This window comes from Neoarius graeffei, chromosome 15 (genome assembly GCF_027579695.1).
Source record: "Neoarius graeffei isolate fNeoGra1 chromosome 15, fNeoGra1.pri, whole genome shotgun sequence".
Lineage (NCBI taxonomy): Eukaryota > Metazoa > Chordata > Actinopteri > Siluriformes > Ariidae > Neoarius > Neoarius graeffei.
Window position 1 is genome coordinate 27,650,793 of NC_083583.1, and position 24,671 is coordinate 27,675,463.

At 41.9% G+C, this 24,671-nt stretch overlaps 1 protein-coding gene across 2 annotated transcripts in view; it reads left to right on the forward strand.

Moving 5' to 3' along the window:
* Positions 1 to 24,671, forward strand: part of adamts17 (ADAM metallopeptidase with thrombospondin type 1 motif, 17) — a 347,817-nt gene that overhangs the window by 223,428 nt on the left and 99,718 nt on the right. The window contains exons 14-16 of one of the 2 annotated variants that reach the window (XM_060941102.1): positions 1,058 to 1,185; positions 16,890 to 17,010; positions 22,866 to 22,940. In XM_060941102.1, coding sequence (XP_060797085.1) covers positions 1,058 to 1,185; positions 16,890 to 17,010; positions 22,866 to 22,940 — 324 coding nt within the window. The remainder of the gene's footprint in view (positions 1 to 1,057; positions 1,186 to 16,889; positions 17,011 to 22,865; positions 22,941 to 24,671) is intronic. The other variant, XM_060941103.1, reaches the window with a different exon arrangement.

The following is a 24,671-nucleotide window of genomic DNA, read 5'->3' on the forward strand; positions in this document are numbered from 1 at the left end:
ACTAAGGGTCAGCTTGTGTCTTTTTTGCGATTAACAAATGGCTTGAAGTGGTTTTATTTTATTTATTTATTTAACGTTTGTGGAACCAAAAACAATAGCATCATTAGTGGGGAGGGGAAAAAATACAGAGAATGATACAAAATCAAGACTAGGGCTGAATTCTTTCTTGCCTAGACTGTAGATTCTTGGACACTAGTCTTGTTAAATATGATCCTGGCCTCAAATGCTTTTTTTTTTTTTTAAATTGTGTTTTATTTTTTGTTTTTGTATACAGACACAAATTAATGACAGCATTTGAATTCCTTCTTCTAGAAAACAGCCGAATCACTGGCACATTATACAAATGAATCCAACTTGTTGAAGTAAAGGATTTTTTGGTTTTCTGTGTCGATCTTGACTCATTCTCACTTTCGTTTGGACTCGATCTTGACTTGGCCTCAACCTCACTTTAGACTCGACTAGTCCTAATCTTGGACTTGTCTTGGACTTGACCATGGTGGTCTTGACAACAGCCCTGCTCAGCCCTTCTCTATAAACCCATGCCCATCTCTTCATATCTTGAGTTCTAATAACATTGTCATTGTTGAATTATATACAGTGGTTTCCAGAAGTCTGACACCACATTAATTTGCGATAAACTTTTAATTTTTGAAAAATTTAAAACAATGATGTAAATCTTCAATATAATGAATATATTGGTATTAAATATGAAAAATCATATTTCATATGAACCAAAATTAAGCAAAATCCTTTCCACAAAAGGTCAGATTTTCACTGAGTCTCATTCTTTCATTTCAGTTGATGACTGATGGATTTGATCTCACATGGATTATCACTATTTACACAAACTGTCATTAAAGCAAAAGGGGGACGTTCCAGATTATGAAACCCTGAACTTCATGTAAAGATTCTACTTTCTGCACAAGTTATTGCTGATAATATGATTGGTAATACAAAATGTTGTATTAAAATAGAAAAGAATGCAAAATAGATGCATTTCTAGACCCCACAGTATATAAATGATCATGACTGATTGATTGTGTGTTTGTTTTCTCAGAGAAGCCATGTGCTCTGTACTGTACGCCAGTGGGTAGGGATGCACCCGTGCTGATGGCTGAGCGAGTGCTAGACGGGACGCCATGTGGACCCTACGAGAGTGACTTGTGTGTGCATGGGAGGTGTCAGGTACTGTACTTTTTAAACTGTATAAAATCCTCCATGCTTGAGGAAAAAAAAACTTAAAACTTTTTTTTTTTTTTTATCATTTTAATGTGTAAACATCGCCAACATATTTTGGTGTTATTACTCTTAAACTCCTGCCAGTGCTAATCTGCGAGCAGCACATTTCCCTACACTCATCCAAAACTAAAGAAATGAACCGGGTCTCAGAACATGTCTGGACTAAATGGATTAATTTAGGGAATTGCTTCCATTTCAACTTTTAGGTACATTTTTTGATGAACAATTGATTTAAAACTTGAGCAATCAGCATTAGCATTTTTAATGTTGGTGGGAAATCCATTAATCTCCATTTAATTGGCTCTCAGTGTGATAACTGTCATACAGCTGCACTCAAGATGCTCTATTTGCAGTGATAAGAGGTTCTGTTAATCACTGCTGGCTTTTAAATAGGGCACACACACAAGTGCGTGCATGCACACACACGCACGCGCGCGCACACACACACAAAATGCAAAAGGGTTAGAGTCTCATCCACAGAGCTTTCTCTCTCTGTGTCGCTGAATCCCTGCTGACTCAGTGTTTGTGGTATATACCACCCCCCACCCCCAATGTGCACACACAGACACATAATACACGTCTACACAGTCTTTCATTTGTTATCCATTTCTTACTAGCCCCTTTTCCACAGCCTGTTCAAGGCAGGAATCTTGCACCTTTATTCCACCTTGTGTTCTGGATAAAATGTTAGAATGTGGAACGGTGGGTCTGTGTCATTCTGCCTCTGAGCTGGAACGATTGGTAATAACAGAGCCGGAATTGACGTCTGTGTAAAAGGGACAGCTGGCACAGTGGGACAGGGGTGTGACATTTTTGATATTGACGTTCTTCTTTCCGAGACCAGCACAAATTTAAACGTCTCCTTTGACAGCATCAAAGGTCCGTGTGCCTTTCTGTCTCATCTCTTCCCATCTCTTCATTTTCTCTTCAATATATTTCTAATGACAGTCATTTTGCTTGCATGAGTCTCTCCACTCCTTTCTTCCTTGATTCTCTCTCTCTCTCTCTCTCTCTCTCTCTCTCTCTCCATTTGCAAGCACAGTTTTCTGTTAGACATTTTTTCCCCAAAAAAGTCGGCTCAGCTAAAGAACACACTCACGTTATAGCTTATATATTGAGCCTGTTACTTCCCTTAGATATGAATTATTTAATGGACGTGATTACATATTGGATATGATGCTCAGCAACTTTGCTTGTGTTTGAACTAAGAGTGGTATAAATGTGCACAGCGAACAAAAGCACCTCAACACTCGGTTCACCTGCTCGTTTTTAAAGCAGTGCTGGTATTCTCAGGGTATTTATATTTCCGAGGTGTAAATATGTCCCTCTAGACGGCAACACTCTGTTGTGACACGTCACACTTTAAATTGCGGAACGCTGGCTCGCAATGTAAAAACACACACTGGCATGGCTTCATGCCGGCTTTATTTGGTTCACTGTAAATCACTAAAGCTGGAATGAATATTGATGCATCTTCTTCACGCCAATATTATGGAATATCTGTGTAAAAAGGGCTACTGTGTGTCTTTACTACATTCATAAAACTTGATAGAGATACATAGAGAAAAGAAAAGAGGGAGAAGAATCCCTAAGGGTGAAGATACAGACAGATGTTTTCAATGTAGCCAGTCCACATGCTGAGACAGCACACATGCGCGCGCACATGCACATACGCACGCACGCACACGTCGGAGGTCAGATAGATGTGGCAGTACAAACAGAATTACTTAGTGGACCATAGTATACAAATTATTGCTCATTTATATAAGGAATAGGATATAATGGGACATACTGTTATAGGAAAATAATCAACAACAGGGCAGTATGATACCATCTGCTACTCCAAAGTTGAAAATATTCCAATATTTGCGCTCACTATCATGTGCCAAACTGTTTTATTCCTCCTATACAACAGAAATGTGAATGCTGGCAGATATGTAGAGAAGCAGTTTGGTCCTTTTACAATGTTATCTCATCTCATTATCTCTAGCCGCTTTATCCTGTTCTACAGAGTCGCAGGCAAGCTGGAGCCTATCCCAGCTGACTACGGGCGAAAGGCGGGGTACACCCTGGACAAGTCACCAGGTCATCACAGGGCTGACACATAGACACAGATAACCATTCACACTCACATTCACACCTACGGTCAGTTTAGAGTCACGTCAAGTCAACTTTATTGTCAAATATGCTATACATGCTCGACATACAGCACAGATGAAAGGCGGGGTACACCCTGGACAAGTCACCAGGTCATCACAGGGCTGACACATAGACACAGACAACCATTCACACTCACATTCACACCTACGGTCAGTTTAGAGTCACGTCAAGTCAACTTTATTGTCAAATATGCTATACATGCTCGACATACAGCACAGATGAAATTTCAGTCCTCTCTGACCCACGGTGTAAACAGGCAATGCAATAAATAAAAATAGAATAATTGAAAAAACAAACAATATAAACAGTATAAACACTCTAGATAAGAACTAGACAGACTAAACACTCATAAACAGACAATATAAACAGTATAAACACTAGATAAGAACTAGACATAGACTAAACACTCATAAACAAATGATATCAACAGTATAAACACTCTAGATAAGAACTAGACATAGACTAAACACTCTCTCACACACACACACACACACACACACACATACACACACGTAAATTGGTGCAAATAAACAGTCAAGGGCACTTGAGGTATAGCAGGTAAACATGAAATAAGCAGTATAAACAATAAACTAATGGCTGTTAAGATGAGGTAGTGCGGAATAGTGCAAATGAGCGAGGTAAAGTGAAATGTGCAGTCCCTGAGTTCAGTGTGTTAATGAACGTTGAGAGTGTGTGTGTGTGTGTGTGTGTGTGTGTGTGTGTTGGGGGGGGACTGTGAGGGTGACATGATGTCAGATGCTGAAGGAGGGGCAGGGGGGTGTACGGGCAGAATCTGTGGCAGGGGGCAGAGGGGGGAGGAGGGGCAGAACAGGGAGGGAGTTGAGCCTCCTGACCGCCTGGTGAAAGAAACTGTCCTTGAGCCTGCTGGTTTTGGCCTGGAGACTCCGCAGTCTCCTCCCCGACGGCAGCAGACTGAAGAGGCTGCGAGATGGGTGGGTGGGGTCACCTGCAATCCTGATGGCTTTGCGGGTGAGACGGGAGTTATAAATATCCATTAGAGAAGGAAAAGAGACACCAATGATCCTCTCAGCTGCTCTCACGATGCACTGCAGAGTCTTGCAGCAGGACACGGTGCAGACGCCGTACCACACAGTGATGCAGCTGGTCAGGATGTTCTCGATGGTGCCTCTGTAGAATGTGTGCATGATGGAGGCCGGGACTCTCGCTCTCCTCAGTTTGCGGAGGAAGTACAGATGCTGTTGGGCTTTTTTGGCCAGTGATGCAGTGTTGTTGCTCCAGGACAGGTCTTCAGAGATGTGCACACCCAGAAACTTGGTGCTGCTCACCCTCTCCACTGCAGCACCATCGATAGATAGTGGAGCATGCTGGGTGTGCACTCTCCTGAGTCCACAACAATCTCCTTTGTCTTCTCCACGTTCAGGCGGAGATTGTTGTCCTTGCACCACATGGCCAAGCGGCTCACCTCACTCCTGTAGATTGTCTCATCGCCATTGTTGATGAGACCCACCACAGTCGTGTCATCCGCAAACTTAATGAAGAGAGTGGAGCTGAATGTTGGTATGCAGTCGTGGGTCAGCAGAGTGAAGAGGAGGGGGCTTAGCACACATCCTTGGGGGGCCCCCGTGTTCAATGTGATGGTACTGGAGGAGTTGCTGCCGACCTGTACAGCCTGCGGTCTCCCCGTCAGGAAGTACAGCAGCCAGTTGCACAGGGAGGTGTTGAGTCCCAGCTGGTCCAGTTTATGGATGAGCTATTGAGGAATGATTGTGTTGAATGCTGAGCTAAAGTCTATGAACAGCATTCTGACATACGAGTCTTTTGTCTCCAGGTGGGTGAGGGCTAAGTGGAGGGCAGTGGAGATGGCGTCATCGGTCGAACGGTTGGACTGATATGCAAACTGGAAAGAGTCCAGGGGGGAGGGCAGACTTAATATGCCGCATGACTAGCCGCTCAAAGCACTTCATGAGGATGGGAGTGAGTGCGACAGGGCGGTAGTCATTGAAGCAGGAGGGAGACGGCTTCTTCGGGACCGGGATGATGGTGGTGGCTTTGAGGCACATGGGGACAACAGCCTGGCTCAACGAGATGTTGAAGATGTCTGTAAAGACATCTGTGAGCTCCTCGGCACAGTCTCTCAGGACACGACCAGGAATGTTATCAGGACCTGGGGCTTTTCGTGCATTTGTCGTCCTGAATCACCAGTTAACCTAACCTGCATGTCTTTGGACTGTGGGGGAAACTGGAGCACCCGGAGGAGACCCACACGGACACGGGGAGAACATGCAAACTCCACACAGAAAGGCCCTCGCCAGCCACGGGGCTCGAACCCGGACCTTCTTGCTGTGAGGCGACAGCGCTAACCACTACACCACCGTGCCGCCCTTTTACAATGTTATATGAGGTAATATTAGCAGATGTTTCATATCTAGCATTCTTGTAAATAAGGACACACACACACTTGTTTTTCTATCTTACTCTTTCTCATCTTTTGTACTGATTGTGCTGTACTTTAATGATTGTATTGTACTTGTACTGTCGCTGATTAATTCTATGTTACTTAAATCTAACCTTTATCTCAGTAACCGGAATATATATATATATATATATATATATATATATATATATATATATATTTTTTTTTTTTTTTTAATTAAATCAGCAGTTTTGAGGAAGAAATAACAACTAACATTTTAAAGGCATTTGAACAAATCAAAGAATGTTTAGTCTGAAGGACATTAAGCCCTATCAAGGAACATTTAGCTTTACCAAAAGACATTTTTTTCTGTCAAATCACATTTTATCCTACCACATGACAGTTAGTCTGAAGGACATTTACTGTAGCTTGACCAAAGGACATTTACCTCTTCCAAAGGGCATTTGGTCTGAAGGACATTTAGTGCTACTAAAGGACATTTAGCTCTATCAAAGCTCATTTCATCTAAGTCCATTTAGCTCTACCAAAGTCCATTTAGCTCTACCAAAGGACATTTAGCTCTATCAAAGGACATTTTGTCTGTCAAAGTCCATTTAGCTCTACCAAAGTCCATTTAGCTCTGCCAAAGGACATTTAGTGCTATCAAAGGACATTTAGCGCTATCAAAGGACATTTCGTTTGCCAAAGTCCATTTAGCTCTGCCAAAGTCCATTTAGCTCTGCCAAAGTCCATTCAACTCTACCAAAGGACATTTAGCTGTATCAAAGGACATTTCATCTTCTCAAAGTCCATTTAGCTCTACCAAAGGACATTTAGCGCTATCAAAGGACATTTTGTCTGTCAAAGTCCATTTAGGTCTACCAAAGGAGATTTAGCTCTATCAAAGGACATTTGGTCTGAAGGACATTTAGCTCTATCAAAGGACGTTTAGCACTACTAAAGGACATGTAGCTCTATCAAAGGACATTTTGTCTGCCAAAGAATGTTTTGTCCTCCCAAAGGACATTTAGTCTGAAGGACGTTTAGGACATCTACCAAAAGATATCCACCAAAGGACGTCTTTGATCCTAAACACACATGCACGCGTGCATGCGCGCGCACACACACACACACACACACACACACACACACACACAGAGTAAAGGTCACAGACAGATTCATCACATAAACAGAAAGGTATAAGATTCATGAACATGTGTTGGATTCTCTCATTTCACTCTGACTGCACTTTCATAAAATTACTTCCAGATTCTAGACAGTTTCTGAGTAGCTTGCATCTCTCTCTCTCTCTCTCTCTCTCTCTCTCTCTCTCTCTCTCTCTCATGTTTAACACATTAGCACATGCAGAAAACCCCCTGTGAGGTCATCTAAAAACTCTGTCTCTCATCTGTAGTCTGGGTGTATTACAAATCTATCTGCACTCACAGTTTAGGGCTTTGTTCTTTCGTGCTGTAAAATGAGTGCACACTTCAGCTGCATCCTGCACTTTGGTTTGCTTTCTCTTTTTTTTCTTTTCTGCCTGTTTCTATCCAGCTGATTCACACTTTGGAACTGTTGGATGTCTTGCAGAAAGTTTTGCAACCTCTTCTGAGTTCTGTGTGTGTGTGTGTGTGTGTGTGTGCGTATGCGTGTGTATGTGTGCACACACTAGAGAGAAGACTGTGTTGAGCTCATGTTTATAGTATCCCATTTCATTCATGAAGTAATAGATCGGAGATCATCTCTATAATCCTTATTAGCAGTCCAATGACATGATGTTTATGACACATTCAAGCAATAACGGAAATTTTAGTTGAAAAGAGGGTGTTTCACTGCACCTTTTTGTCATTATATGAAACTAAATGCACATTCACACCACACTTTTACTTTATTATTGTCTTTTGGAGCAAAAATCAAGCTGTCACAAATGTACAGACTTGGAGATTTGGATATAAGTGCTGAGCAATTATTCAAACATCTGAAAACAGTCCTGAATCCAAATGTGATCTCAAAAAGTGTGACATCACCTCCACACTGGCCCCCTGGCCCCATACAAGTTGCACTGTTTCCAAATACAGTACCAAATACTACTTGTGGTGTTTATGTACATCTGGGAGTCTATCCTTTCCGATAGGCTCTGCACCACAGAAGATAGGACAGTCCCCTCTGAAGGATTTGAGATCAAAAGATGAATGAGAAAATAGATCAGAGTTTCAGCTTTCATTTTCTGATATTTACATCAATATACCTTAAACAACATGGCGCCTTTGGTGGGAGACCATCCAATGTTGTTGTTTTTTGTTAAGTTAAATTTCCCAGAGCAAAAGTATTGGAACAGCCAGTCTTCTCATAAATAATTGACAGTTATTTCACGAAATTGTGAAATACATGAGCTGATAGTGCCTCGTTGGCTATAAGCCATGTACGACGAGATTGAGTGGAATAACTACTTTATTATATCCACATTCACTGGATTTTGAGAAACAGAGCATTTTTATTTTTAATTTTTGCAAATTCGATAAATAAAAACTTTATGCAAAACGTCTGACAAAATTATTTCCGCTTAGAATGTAAACAAACCGGTGAAATGACAGTAGCAGTTTGTGAAAAATGTGATAATAATTCTTGACAAAAATTTTCAAAGATACATCCTTACCATCAACTACTTTTATTCCATATTTTATTGCTTTTTTTGTATTTTGGGGAGTTTTGTTTTCAAGTAGAGTTTTTATTTCATCCTCAGTTGGTTCAGCAACACGCTCTGCCATTTTGTTTTACTCTACTCATGGTATATGAGCTGATATCCTTGTAGTCGAGTAGCCAATCAGAGCACGCGATTGCTCATATAAAGTGAATGTGGATATTTGATAGTATAACACTTGATATTTGTTTGCATGTCCCTTGCTTGTAATAACTGCATCAATCCAGTAACCCACTGAAATCACCCAACTGTTGCATTCTTCTTCTGTGATGCTTGTCAAGGCTTGTACTGCAGCTTCTTTCAGTTGTTTTTCTTTTGGATGATTTCTCCATTCAGTCGCCTCTTCAGGAGATGACGTGCATGCTCAGTTGGGTTAAGGTCTGGTGATTGACTTGGTCAGCTTAAAACCTTCCACCTTTTTCCCTGATGAGGTCCTTTGTTGTGTTGGCAGTGTGTTTCGGGTCTATGTCTTGTCGCGTGATGAAGTTCCTTCCAATTAGACTGGCTGCATTTCTCCATAAATTGGCAGACAGAATGTTTCTGTAGACTTCTGAATTCATTCTCCTGCTACCATCATGAGTTACATCATCAATAAAGATTAGAGAGGCCATTTCAGAAGAAGCCATGCAAGCCCAAGTCATGACACTACCTCCATTGTGCTTGACCAGTGAGCTCATATGTTTTGTATTATGAACAAATCTTTTGTTTTTCCAGACTTTGGTCTTTCCATCAGTTTTTGGTAGAAGTTAATCTTTGCTCCAGAACTTTTGGATTATTTCTGTATTTCTTTGTGAATTCAAATCTGGTCTTCTGAGTCTTACTGATTGCATCTTGTGGTATGACCTCTATATTTCTGCTATTGAAGTCCTCTTCAAACAGTGGATTGTGATACCTTCAGCCTGACCCTGTGGAAGTTGTTGGTGATGTCACAGACTGTTGTTTTTTGGTTTTTCATCACAGCTTTATCAGTGTTTGACATCAGCTGCTCTTATTTTCCTTGGCTGACCTGTTTGATGTCTAATGATGTCTACATTCTAAATTGTTGTATTGTCTAAGCCCAATAATCAGAGCAATGCCTTTGATTGACTTTTCCTCTTTTCTCACCTTCAAAATTGCTTACTTTTCTCCCATAGACAGCTCTCTGATCTTCATGTTGGCTTATCCATTTTAACACCAAATGCAATCTTCACAGGCAAACCCACGGCTGAAACCTAGACTGAGACATTCAGTGCTCTTAAAGGGGAACTGAAGTCATTTTTAAACTTGCTTTATTTCTTAATTAACGTGCTATTCAATTCCTTTTTCGGTTTTAGTAACCTTATATCGTGACTCATATTGACAACTAATCCTAATTAAATATTATATTTATTGGCCTATTTGTTTTTTAGCCCTGTCGAATTTAGTTCGTTTAGTCCACGGCAGGCGTCACTTATCCGCGCAATATTCACAAGACTTGTGCGAGACTTCGAAACGTGAAGTGTCAGCCAGGTGTCAGTGCCGCCATTTTGAAAACTGTTTTCCAAATGAAATATTGCACAAAAACGAGTTTAAATGACGATTACTGCCTGCGTTTTTCAAACTTTCCTGATTGCTATCAAAACAAACAAAACTTCCGGCTTGACTACATCAGCATTCAAAGGAGGGCGCGCGCATCTTTTGACAACGTTGGCAGATGTTGGTCACTTAGATTTCCGCTGTACGTTTTACTTCCGTCTTACGATGTCTTGCACAGGTCTCAACGAATCTCGTTTACGGCCATTGCTTTGACATATGGACTGATATATTACATAGCATATTTCAAACACTCATAACTTGCTATAGCAGTGATAAAATAGCTATCAAAAATGCATTCCTATATTTAATAAAATGAGATAAATAGAATTTTGATGATAAAAATGTGCCTTCAGTTCCCCTTTAATTGTTTAATCAATCAATTGAACAAGGCATAACTGTCAGTTACATGTTCCAGTATTTTTGGTTACTTGAAAAATGAGAAGGGTTCAAACAAAAGGTCCCAGTTTAGATGGAAGTATCAGGAAATGAATGCTGAAATTCTGATCTCTGTCATGTTTTGATCTCAAACCCTAATGTTTTCAGTGTATAGCAAACACAAAAAATGGCCTTGTTGTACCAATACTTTCAGAAAGACCTGTATATGAGTGCACAGCATGAACCATTCACTCCAATTGTTCTTTTAAAGCTTTTTTGGGTTGAAATGGAACTCGCCATCTTGTAAAAACTGAAGCCAGAGCTTGTGCAGTAGCTACAGCTGAATGGGCAATGGATCCATCGCTTCTCAGCCATAGAATATAGGTACAATATATTGATTTTACTATTGTCGGGGGGAAAAATTTGATATTTGCATCATGATTTGATTGAGCTTCCATTTTCTAGCTAGTTGACATTATCCATCATTTTTATCAAAGTTTCATACAGTAGAAGTAGAAGTAGATAATGTAAGTTACCAAAATCATTGCTCTCTGTGATTTTGATTTTCATCAACCTCTACCCATCTGAAGATTGTCCCTTTATTGTCACTGCACAAATGTACAACGAAATTTAGTTCATTGTAGGAAAGCAAGGCCAAAGCTCAAGACCGTCCCATGTTAACCTAACTGCATGTCTTTGGACTGTGGGGGGAAACTGGAGCACCCGGAGGAAACCCATGCAGACATGGGGAGAACATGCAAACTCCACACAGAAAGGCCCCCATCGGCTGCTGGGCTCGAACCCAGAACCTTCTTGCTGTGAGGCGACAGTGCTAACCACTTACACCACCATGCCGCCCTCTTACTGTATATCCTCTGCTTGTTTTGTCTGTGTAGTTTAAATCGGAGTGACTGGTTAACCTTACCAAGGTATTTCAAGTGTTCACTAACATCCATCCATCCATCCATTATCTGTAGCTGCTTATCCTGTTCTACAGGGTCGCAGGCAAGCTGGAGCCTATCCCAGCTGACTGTGGGCAAGAGGTGGGGTACATCCTGGACAAGTTGCCAGGTCATCGCAGGGCTGACACAGAGACAAACAACCATTCACACTCACACCTACGGTCAATTTAGAGCCACCCATTAGCCTAACCTGCATGTCTTTGGACTGTGAGGGAAACCGGAGCACCCGGAGGTGAGAACATGCAAACTCCACACAGAAAGGCCCTCGCTGGCCGCTGGGCTCGAACTCAGGACCTTCTTGCTGTGAGGCAACAGTGCTAACCACTACACCACTGTGCCGTCCTTCGCTAACATCATACAGTCAATAAATTATTATGAAACTTAGCTAGTGTTAGCTAAACAAACTGCCTAAGTTTCTCATCTCATTATCTCTAGCCGCTTTATCCTTCTACAGGGTCACAGGCAAGCTGGAGCCTATCCCAGCTGACCACGGGCGAAAGGCGGGGTACACCCTGGACAAGTCGCCAGGTCATCACAGGGCTGACACATAGACACAGACAACCATTCACACCTACGGTCAATTTAGAGTCACCAGTTAGCCTAACCTGCATGTCTTTGGACTGTGGGGGAAACCGGAGCACCCGGAGGAAACCCACGCGGACACGGGGAGAACATGCAAACTCCGCACAGAAAGGCCCTCGCCGGCCCCGGGGCTCGAACCCAGGACCTTCTTGCTGTGAGGCGACAGCGCTAACCACTGCACCACCGTGCCTCCCCCTGCCTAGGTTTATACCATCAATTCATTCACTGATGTTGGTTTGCTAGTTATAATATCAGTATATATACACACAATATAAGCAACATACCAGAAAAACTGCAAAGAATTCCCTGATGAGGGTCTGTTCAAACGGTTTCCAGTAGAACAAGACATGGATTTGCTACAGAACTATCAAGAGCTTCAGGTCCAGGTTGGAGTGTGTGTTATGACCGAAACCATCAATCGCCTTATCAACCATGCCGCTTTATTTATCACCAAATAACTTGTATAAAATGCATCTATCATAAAGAAAAATGTGGAGCTGTAACTTAAACTAGATGTTTGGCTCAGCCTCCGTCTACTAACATGAGAATGGGCAGGGTTAAAAACTTGTATTGCAGCCAGCCACTAGAGGGCCTCAGAGATAGTTTGGCTCCACGGTATGACATCCACCCGTCTACACAGTCTTTGGGCTGCCCCCCAAACTGCAGAATACTCTTTCTCTCCATCTCCATGCCTGCACCTCCCTTACATATTTTAAAGTGCAATTCAAAATTGATCTATACAACATTGCTTTTCCACTCACCTACTGATCCATTTGTATCTGCCTTTCTGTGCCAACTCCTTTTAAGTTTTCTTATCTGTTTATCTCATAAAAGCATAAATATACGGTACATCTCCGAATAATGTATCCATATTAGTTTGCATCTCTGATTTAGCGTATTAAGGTACTGTGAAAGGCACTTGTACGGTATGTAAAATGCTATATAATTATATAGCAAAGTGTTAAAATATCCAAAACAAGTTATTTGAGAAATCCAAGAGGCACAAACAAGTAAACAGGCAAGTAGTCAGTAATGAAAGGTGCAGTATAACAGTTGTGTGGACTTGTTAAGACACACTGAGACAATAGCGAGGCTTTGTAATAACAGGGTTTATATACGTGCAGAGTAATAAATCCCAGGAGAGCTTAATTGACTGAGCTGGTGGTAAGGAGACCAGAGAGCCAGAAAGTCTAGCAAGGAGTATACCGTACCTGGACTGAGAAGCGACTGGGATTATAGGTTATCCGGGATCATGTTCTTCAGATGTGAATGACTTATGTAGATTGACAGTTTGACATGATCTTGGATTACTTCGTTGGAGCTGTTGTCGGACTTGTTGCCAAGACCAAAAACTTTGTTGCAAAGAAAACAAATGGAGTTCACAGAACCGTCCTGTTCCTACAGAAAATTCTCCCAATTGCGGCTACCCGTGCAATGATTATTTTTGTTTGCGCTTGCTTGCGATGTTTCTGAATGACCCCAGTTAGTCCAATTTCCCAAAAACCTTGACCATGATAAAGCGTTTATGTATTGTGCAGTACTTTGCTGCACCTAGTGCGATCTCATTTTGATCACGTGGCCTTTTTGTCCCGCAACTTAAATCTGTCCACTCACATGAGGGGAAAAAATACCCATTCCAGTGACTTTATTGTTGTGTTCAGGGACCCTAAACTTAAAGGGATCCCACAGCAAAAAATAAACATAGGCTAGACATATTACACAGTTTGCACAAATGCATTTTGACTATCCTGTGTTGTCACACTGTGTTGCATAAAGTAGTGCTTTAAAATTGTTTTGTATTCCTGCTCACTCAAGGGCACAGCCGTATTGCCGTTTTGTGGGTGGTATCTGACGAAGTATTGTTGATAGGTTTCCTGTAGCTTGATTGGCTCGCTGCTCCTGACACCGCGATGTCGCTGGATGTACAAAACATTGTTGTAAAATAGCGGCGTACAAAACCTATGGTTGCAAAAATAATAAACATGATAATAAGGGAGGGAGGGCGGCACGGTGGTGTAGTGGTTAGCGCTGTCGCCTCACAGCAAGAAGGTCCGGGTTCGAGCCCTGTGGCCGACGAGGGCCTTTCTGTGTGGAGTTTGCATGTTCTCCTCGTGTCCATGTGGGTTTCCTCCGGGTGCTCCGGTTTCCCCCACAGTCCAAAGACATGCAGGTTAGGTTAACTGGTGACTCTAAATTGACCGTAGGTGTGAATGTGAGTGTGAATGGTTGTCTGTGTCTATGTGTCAGCCCTGTGATGACCTGGTGACTTGTCCAGGGTGTACCCCGCCTTTCGCCCGTAGTCAGCTGGGATAGGCTCCAGCTTGCCTGCGACCCTGTAGAACAGGATAAAGTGGCTAGAGATAATGAGGCACATTGCATGTCTATACCTGTGTTCACACACGCAATAAATAAAGGCTTTATAGCCACTATGGACACACACACTATATATATAATATATAATTTCTATATATAATAGGCTGCTTACTGATTTATGAGTTCTCCATCTGGTGCTGGTCCTCTCGCATCAGGCTACCATGCTAACATGCTACGTGCTACACACAGGCCATCATGTTCTGTATATAGTCCATTTCCAGTGCAGGCTTGTGTGTGACATACTGTATGTTTCCAAACTGGGTTTAATCTGTGAAACAATTTAATGACTGTGCCTGTATTGCATCGCATAAAAGTTTATCCTCTTTACAGCAAACATATTCAATGTCAGTTTTCCGCTTGACACACTTTCCACATTAACCCCAGACAGCTGTTGAACGCTTTTTCCTGCCTTCCCGACTTTGCGCTTCCAAAGCACTACTGATTTCATCATTAGACTCATGTGATGATTCGCTGCTGAAATCATTTCCTAGATGCAGATAGTCCTTTTTCCAAGGGTCATATAGATATTCGTTTTTCCGTTATCCATACTGACTTGATGATAACTCTTTTTCTTCTCACTAAATCCAAGCTAACAAGTCTATTTAAATCGTCTATACTTAACTTCCACTACCTGGCTGTCAACAAATTTTCGTCACATCCTGGGCGCCATATTGGTTGCCCATGTGCAATAAAACTTGACGTACTTTTGGACTTTAAAGCACTTAAAGCTACTTATAATAGCTAATCAGGTGGCTGCACTTGCGTGTATTATTATAATCAGGGCTTGTACTATCAATATTGATCATGTTTAAATGCTGTACCGGTAGCCTTTCAGCTGACTCAGGAGCAGGCTTGTTCACATTTTTACACGTGAGCAACACTGCCCTCTAGTGCACACCATTCACATTAGGTGCAATTATGTTTCCAAGTAGTAGCACATTTGCAGATTCACAGATGCAGAAGTATGAATTGCCCTTCAGCACGGGGGCAGATAGAGGGGGCGACGGGGGGGATTCGTCCCACCCAGATTTAAATTCACCTCGTTCGGTCCCCCCCACTTATAGGGAGGAAAAAACGTCTATGCTGTCTTTCTTTGCATAAGGCAAACCTCACGGAAAAATCAAAAGACTAATTACCATTCGGTTTATTGAGGTGCACAGCAGTACATACATAGTTGCAACTGCGCAGGCTGCACAGGTTGCGAGCTCGAGCTTGGTTGCTATGGTTACCCACAACAAGTTTGACAGGCATATCGGGGACAGCTCCTCCTAGTTCAGGACCCCAACACGGCATGATGAAGGGTGCCAAAAGGCAGAAAACGATTGCATCGTTTTTTAAAAAAAACAAAAACGGCTGTAAGTAAACTGTGCCTTAATTTATCATATCACCTTGCAATTTTTTGATAGTCTGTTCAAAGTAATGTCGTAGTGAAAGTAAAATCGTACGGAGTAGAGATGCCTTTCTGGTAGCCTCCTTCTTTCGGTGGTAGCCTGTAGATACAGTGCTCAGAAGGCAGTTTTAATGTTTAATCTGGCATTCCCTGCCATAATTTCAGCGAGCATATTGTTTCATAAGGAAACTTTGCGAAGAGTTGTTGACTGACTGCCGCTCACGCAACACACAGGCATAGTTAGAAAGTCAGGATGCACTGGTTTACACTTTACACACACACACGTAGCCCAGCCTCTTGCTATGTTTAACAGTTGGAACTTAGCAGTTTTAAAACTAGTTTTCCTAGGAACTAGTTGTGCGAGGAACTAGTGTTCCTCGCACAACACATGTTGGGGGTGGGGTTGGGGTTGGTTTGCTGGCAGCTTTGTCCCCCCCAGTTCAAAAAACGTATCTGCACCCCTGCCCTTCAGTAGGCAGTGTTTAAAGCTAATTCAATGAATGTTAGTTAGCTTGTTTCCATTGTTTTCACTGACAAGCATCATTAAGTAAATAGCGAGGCAGCACTCCATAATAATCAGCAGACCATAGTTAAATATTGGCGTACAACTAACATTAGTCAACATGCAAACAGAACATGGTAACAAATTCATTTGACAGAGGCTAATTTGGATATTTAAGACTTGCAGTGGTGAGGACTGTTGCTTCACAGCAAGCAGGTTTTGGGTTCGAACCTCGTGGCAAACTTTGCGGAGTTTGCATGTTCTCCCCGTGCCTGTGTGGGTTTCCTCCAGGTGCTCTGGTTTCCTCCTACAGTCCAAAGGCATGTGGATTCGGTCACTTGGATACTCTACATTCCCCATAGGTGTGAATGTGAGTGTGAATGGTTGTTCGTCTCTGTGTTAGCCCTGAGATAGGTTGGTGACCTGCCCAAGGTGTACCCCACCTCTCACCCAAAGTCAGCAGAGATCAGCTAAAGCTTGCCCCACGACCCTGATGGATATGAGATCAATAATGGATAGATGGCTATGTTATGCTTATGTATTGGAGAACTGAGACTCTGTAGTCTGTCTGTTTACTCCACAAGTGTGAACATAGCTTCAGAATGCTAATTCTACCATTATAAATGTTTTGTAATCAAACTTTCATTTTGCTTCAGAAAATTGGCTGTGACGGCATTATCGGCTCCTCAGCCAAAGAGGACCGCTGTGGAGTGTGTAACGGAGATGGCAAGTCCTGCAAGATTGTCAAAGGAGACTTCAATCGCAGCAGTGGCATGGGTAAGTGACATAGGACGGCATAATATGGGTTGTACGGCAATGATTCTTTCTTATGTCATTTGATATGTGTGTTTGGTGTTGTCATTCATGACATCTTTTTTCTGATGTATGTTGTATGACCTTTGTTTTTATTTGACATTAGTTTGTACACAAGAATTGAAAGATGTTGGATGTGTGTGTGTGTGTGTGTGTGTGCGCGCGCGCATGGTCTCCCTTGCATTCTGAGATATCTGTATTTGTGCATAGTTAAAGTGTCTCTATGTCTTTCTCTCTGGCAGCTGCTGAACCCTCATGACCTTCCAGCAGAGTTAAACAAAGATGTCCTTGCTGCCAATCACACTTGCTTTTCAAAAAAAAAAAGTGTTCAGAAGCCTAAAGGCAAGCCTAAAGGATTCAAGTCCTATTAAGTAAACACAAGAAACAACACAATAGTTTTCAATCGCATATTTAAACAACTCGCTTAGGCTAGAACAACCCAGGAGCAGTCATCCTGAATGCAAATGTAAAAAACAAATCACTTGAATAGAAAAGGACGTGGGAATGCATAAAAGGAATTCGCTTCTGGTAGTAGTCTGGTAGAAATTAGCTTCATGCTGAGTTCATCGAGGGGAAATGTAACCTGGCAAAATCACCAATCTTGAAAGCATGAACTACTAGAAAAAAAAAATCTGGTTTCTTCTTTTGTAATTAAATCTAAAATGGAGGAACTGCTAATTAAGGAGCTGTGTGCTTTTGATCTTTGTTTATATACTCATTTTCACACTCATTTGTAGGAGTCAGAACGTCCCACTTTTTTGGAACCCCATCTTTTGACTTGTCTGAATTAATTTCCTGTTCACAATATAATGTCTTTAGGTATCAGCTATTTTGTGGTGTAGTCTGAATTCTCACTGGACAAATAATATCCCAAAAAGAGTTAATTATATTATTACGCAGAGTGCACCATGAATCTGGTGTAAAACTAATCAGGGATGGAGAACTCACTACCTTGGGCACCTGGGATAGATTTTGTGTCCAGCTTTTAGGGGTTATTGTTATTGTTATTATTTTGTTTCATAGTTGCCTATCAAACAAGTAGGCTCAACAACCAGGAAAATGAGGAACAAAACAAAAAACAAAACTACTTTCTAGATATTTTTGCAAAACTAAAGTTATCATTTGGCATAATGTGCTTCATGATAGTGTGTCACACCTGGATGCTGTAACTCTAGTATAGGGCTGTAGATAGCTGAGATCATGTGCAGATCAAAGCAAGACTGGGTCAAGAACAAGACTGAAAACCCATCCATCCATCCATTATTGGTAGCCGCTTATCCTGTGCAGGGTCGCAGGCAAACTGGAGTCTATCCCAGCTGACTATGGGCAAGAGGCGGGGTACACCCTGGACAAGTCGCCAGGTTATCGCAAGGCTGACACATAGAGACAAACAACCATTCACACTCACATTCACACCTCTGGTTAATTTAGAGCCACCAATTAGCCTAACCTGCATGCCTTTGGACTGTGGGGGAAACCCACGCAGACATGGGGAGAACATGCAAACTCTACACAGAAAGGCCCTCGTCGGCTGCTGGGCTCAAACCCAGGACCTTCTTGCTGTGAGGCGACAGTGCTAACCACTATGCACCACTGTGCCACCCACGACTGAAAACCATTAAATCATTTTCAAGGCAAAGCCTTTACTTCACTTAATTAGCTTCAGTTGTTGATTCCTCCAACAGTGTTTTCTAGAAGAAGGAATTATTTCTTTCCCAACTTTGTGCATGAGGAAAGTGAAAGACAAAACAAGTATGATTTTTACCAGCTCTTGGTTAAGAATAAGATAATATTTCGCAAGGATGTTTATAGACTGCTAAAATCAACATGAACATCATAGTTGTGTTTTTTAATACAGATAATTGGCTTTAATGTTTTTTTGTGGTCAGGGTTTGTCAGGTACAGGTGTGGCCAGATGTTTCTATACATGGACATGAATGTCATGGCGAAATTGGGCTTTCAGTGATTTATTTGAACTGTTCTTTTTCTGGGGAAGAATGAGTATAAAACATACATCTTTAATAAGCTTGAATTTATTTTGGGGTTTCTGAAATCAACACAGAGTCAAAATTATACATCCAGGGTCAAAAATATACATACAGCACACCTGATATTTGGTTAAATGTCCCTTAGCAAGTTTCACCTTGACCAGACACTTTTGATCGCCATCAACAAGCTTCTGGCAGAATTCTGGTTGGATATTTGACCACTCTTCTTGGCAGAATTGATAGAGGTCATTTAAATTTGTGTGTTTCCTGGAATGGACCCGACTTTTATGTGCAGTCAACATATTTTTGATAGGGTTGAGGTCAGGACATGTTCTAGCCTGCTTTATCCATACTGTAAACAGCTTTGATATGTGTTTGAGTCATTGTCTTGTTGGAATGCCCAGTTGTGTTCAAGTTTCAACTGTCGAGCTGATGGTATGAGGTTATCCTGAAGAATTCTGAGATTCTTTATATTGTTTAATTTACTTTGTACAAGGCCCCAGTTTCACTGTATGCAAAACAACCCCAGAACATGATACTGCCGCCACCATGCTTAATAGTTGGTACCGTGTGTCTCTGTACCTCTGGTCATTGTGCCCCAACAATTCAATCTTGGTCTCATTTGACCATAAAATGTCTCTCCAGAAGGCTTTTTCTTTGACCATATGGTAAGCTGCAAATTTTATTCAAGTTTGAAGCTGTCGATTTTGAAACAGAGACTTCGTTCCTGGATGGCAGCCTCTCAGTCCATGGCGATGTAAAACTTGTTTGACTATAGACAGTGTTCCAGCAGCTTGTGCCTTGATGGTTCCTGGGTTGTTCCTGACCATCTGAACGAAGTTCCTCTCAGCTGAGGTTGACAGTTTGTGTCTTCTTCCAGCAAAGTGGCTTGGCAAAATGTCTACACATTGCAATAACTTGTACTTGCAGTACATACACTTGTTTGAACTGATGATCTTGGAACCTGCACTTGTTTAGAAATGACTCCAAGAGGACATTTGTGACTTGTGTAGATCTATTATCCTCATTCTCAGATCTGCACTGAGCTCCTTGGACTTTCCCATTGTACTGTGTTTTGGTCAGTTCAGTGAAAGCTGTCAAACAAACCCTTTTTATGTTGGAACACAGCAGCTACCAGTTGTTGTCAATCATTATCATGAACAGGAAGTTAAGAGGCCTTGGCACATTAAGACATTTGGAACTTTCAGCACCACTGAATTAAAAATCTATGTGGGCTTATGTAAAATTTTTGCCCTGTATATGTAATTTTGACCCTGTGTTAATTTCAGAAAACCCCAAATAAATTGAAATATGTGCACCAAATTATTTTTTTTCTATTAAAGTTGTATGTTGTACATTCATTCTGCCAGAGGGGGAAAAATACTTCATAAGAAATCAATGAAAGTCCAATACTGCTATAACATTCATGTTCGTGTATGTAAACTTCTGACCGAAACAAAAAATTTCTAACATTTAGTTTGTTTATATGGCAGTGGATCACAGTGATGTGTTTCTGGTGCGTTCTCAGTTCTACCATATTGTTGCCTACTATACAGTGAACACTCGGGTGGATTTCCCAAAAGCCTCTTAGCATTAAGATCGTCTTAACCAGGAGAGAGAGTGTTCATTGTGCTGCTCGCTCTACCATTTAACGATGATCTTTGTGCTGTGATGCTTTTGGGAAACTCAGGCCAGTACTGTAAATAGTGAACAAGTGAGGGAAGGAGAAATTTCAGTCACCGGCTAGTTTCAATTGTCAGTTGGTAACTGATTAAATGTGAGATTTCTAGGCTGGCCCACTTGGTGGTCTGGTGAAAATAATAAAAGTATCTTAAAAACAAATCAGAAAAAAAATTAAATTCACTGAAGAGGCATTAGAGCTGTTTTCTGCATCGTAGCATCCCCTTCTTGTGGAAGCAAACCATAAATCCTTCATTCACAGTATAACGGCACCCGGCTGTGTGAAATTTACTAAAGCCCACACAGTTCCTCATAAATCATCACTATTGCCATTTCAGCAACAGAACAGGTGCCAACTGGTGTTGTACCAAAACATGGATTCTCTTCTGTGCTGTCCTTCTCTCACTGTCTCTTTTTCCAACACCATGATGTTCATTCTGTCTCAGCAAGTCTCAGAGTGCCAAGTGTTATCCCGTCTGCCTACATATGTATAGTAAAAGCCAGAATTATTGGCACCTTTGACGACAAAGGGTTAAAAGAAAATGAAAAAATGTCTTTGTTGTTAATCAGCTTTATAACATAGGGTTAATATATCTCATCTCATCTCGTTACCCGTAGCCGCTTTATCCCGTTCTACAGGGTCACAGGCAAGCTGGAGCCTATCCCAGCTGACTACGGGCGAAAGGCAGGGTACACCCTGGACAAGTCGCCAGGTCATCACAGGGCTGACACATAAACACAGACAACTATTCACACTCACATTCACACCTACGGTCAATTTAGAGTCACCAGTTAACCTAACCTGCATGTCTTTGGACTGTGGGGGAAACCGGAGCACCTGGAGGAAACCCATGCGGACACGGGGAGAACATGCAAACTCCACACAGAAAGACCCTCGCCGGCCACGGGGCTCGAACCCGGACTTTCTTGCTGTGAGGCAACAGCGCTAACCACCATGCCACCCGGGTTAATATATACTTTTTTTAAAATATATTTTTACAGACCATGATGTATCTGAGCAAGGAAGAACGAATCCAAATAATTCGAGCCAATTGGAGAGCGTAGGTTCTGTATATGCAGAAAAATTAGGACTGTTGCATCAACATTTGCCTTAACGCATTATTTAGACATTATCTTGACATCATTAAACAGGAATTTATTCCCTGGACAACGTTTACGATGACAAAATTTGTGCTTTGAGAAAAGCGGTGGACATTCTGTAAATAAAAGCTGGGTGGTTTTTTTTTTTTTTTGCATTTTTTTCCTCCTATGATACTGGAATTATGGGACTCATTCTCAAAGGTGGCAATAATTCTCGCATTGCTCTGATGTACAGGAGAGCTAGAGAGGGAGAAATGTCATCCTTGCCACCCAGAGAGCAATTATGCTTTCTATTCCAAGCCACAAATGGCTGTGGCACTGTCAGGATTGGAAGTCATGAGGGTGTAATCTTAGACACCTGCACCAAACAAGCTTACTCTTGTTTTCTTATTGCAGTTTACCACAACTCATCACAACAGGCTACTTTTAATTTATCTTTCATACTTTGGAAAGTTGAGCACATCTTGAATAATTCACTCACTGCAGTAGCTTAGCATGTGCGAGTACAGATACTACCGTGACAAAAAGATGAGAAAACTGCACAAACAAAATGAGTGCAGCAAATATAATAAATGTATTGGAAAGCATGAATAAATACACAGTGTGCAAGTTCCCTACAGAACAGAAGGAGCATATGGGGCAAACCAGTCAGCATGAAGTGTGTGAATCTGAAAATATTGAGTGCAAATCTTATGAAACTGCAAATCATAATACTAGGTGGGTCAAGGAATGCATGTGTAAATTCATTCCCAGTTCTTCCTACTTGGCCGTGTTTATAATCATTATGAATCCTCAGGAATAGCAGACATTCTCTTCCTGTATAAAGTAATTGAATGTCACGCTTTATTACAAAAATGATTACAAAAAGAAAAAAATTGGGCCGTCTCAATATTGCTGACCTCGGCAACTGAGCGTGTTCATCCTTGTCCCAGGTGTGAGTGTGTATTTGTTTGTGTCTGTGTGTTTTTGCACGTCTGAGTCAGAAAAATCGGATTTTGAATGCCAGCACAGGAAGAGATCACTGACCGTGTTCGGTTCTCTGTTCCCCAGTCACCTCTAGCCATTGTAAGAAGGTCTCTACGTGTGTGATGTCAAAATCCAGGGCTCTTCCCAAGTGTTTCTCATGTAAGATGCATGCTTGTGCATGGACGTGTAGGTGTGTGTTCGTGCATCCTTTGTGTGTGTAACCCAGACATATTGACCCATCATGTACATCCTCACTGGTGTCTTCTGGGAAAAAGGGAGCTACAGTCACTAGCGGCACTAAACCATAGCCTGATCCACTCTAACACAGTATCACATGTTTCTTCTTCAGTTAGGAATGTCAATTGTTCTCCTGAGAGAAACCCACTGCATGTCGTGATTTCAGCGTGTTTATTGGATGCCAAACCTGATCTGAAATCAGCAGCTGTGTTTTTAAATATGTGCATAGGCATGTGCTGATATTTATTTCTACAGTATAACAGTATGGAACAAGCAGAAGTAGGAGTGAGGGGCAGGATGTGAGTGTGTGCTCAAAGCGTGTTTATAAACGGCAGTCTTGTATACATAGTGAGTAGGTAGGCAGGGTTCAGCAAAGTCTACAGGGTTATAAAGGGTATATATGTTGTCCAGAACTGATCTGAAAATATAATCTTATGTAAATAGAGCATATTAAGTAAGGAATAAATCATGATGAGGCTGGATGTTATAGGAAAATAGTCAACGATGGGATGTAAAGTGGAGGTATTATCACCTCAAATTGGATTATTTTTCCAATAACAGCAGGGTTTTATTCCTTTTATATCACAGCAGTCTGCCAAATTGCAATTTTTTTTTAAAGACTGACACATTATACTTTTTAACCATTTACAGTGGTCTCAAAGTTCAGGGGAATAAAAGGGTATGAGGCAGGGAATAGGAGCGTACAATTAAAAAGGCTGAAGCCCTTCACCGTGAAAAATGGAAAACTGGGTTTATCTGAGACAGTTTCAAGGCATTTGGGGAGGAATTTCCAATTTATTGTAAACAACAAAATAGAGTCTGAAGTGATGGTAATCAAGGCTAAAAATTTGAATAGAACTGCCATATAGTAATGAATCAAAAAGAAATTTGATAATACAAAACTTTATATATTTTTGATGTTTACAAAATCAAGTAACAGTTTGTAAAATCAGAGCAGGTGGAGGGAGAGAGCAGGGTGGAGCACAGAAGCACGGCAGGCCAGAACTGAGTTCTCATCAAACTCCTTTATTTTAGCTTTTCAGCTTTGACTTTCACACTCTCCCAGTCACACACAAGTGTTCTGGTTGGGGAGAGAGCTCCCTTTCTCTGCTCTCTCTCTTCTTTTAAAGGGTGTGGTCACTGGGGAAGGCACACAAACACAGGTTAATTCCCATCAGGTGCAGTGATCCTACCACTTACCTTCCCTGACTCCGCCCTCCATTCACAGACCGATGCTTGACCACGTCCCTGCTGCCACATACCCCCACCGCCCAACTCAGCCTGGGGAGCCGTCCGGCCTGCAGCCAACTCCCTCCCCACTTGACGGGAGAGGAGATCCGCCACGGCCATCTGCGCCCCCGGCCTGTGGACCACCTCGAACTTAAACGGCTGGAGTGCCAGATACCAACAGGTGATCCGTGCATTGGCATCCTTAATGCGGTGGAGCCACTGCAGGGGCACGTGGCCCGAACAGAGGGTGAAAGGGCGCCCCAGCAGGTAGTAGCGGAGGGCGAGGACCGCCACTTGATGGCGAGGCATTCCTTCTCTATCGTGCTGTACCTGCCCTCACGCCCCTCCACCTCCTGGGACAGAACAGCCCCCAGCCCTCTGTCCGACATGTCCGTCTGCAACATAAAGGGGAGAGAAAAGTCA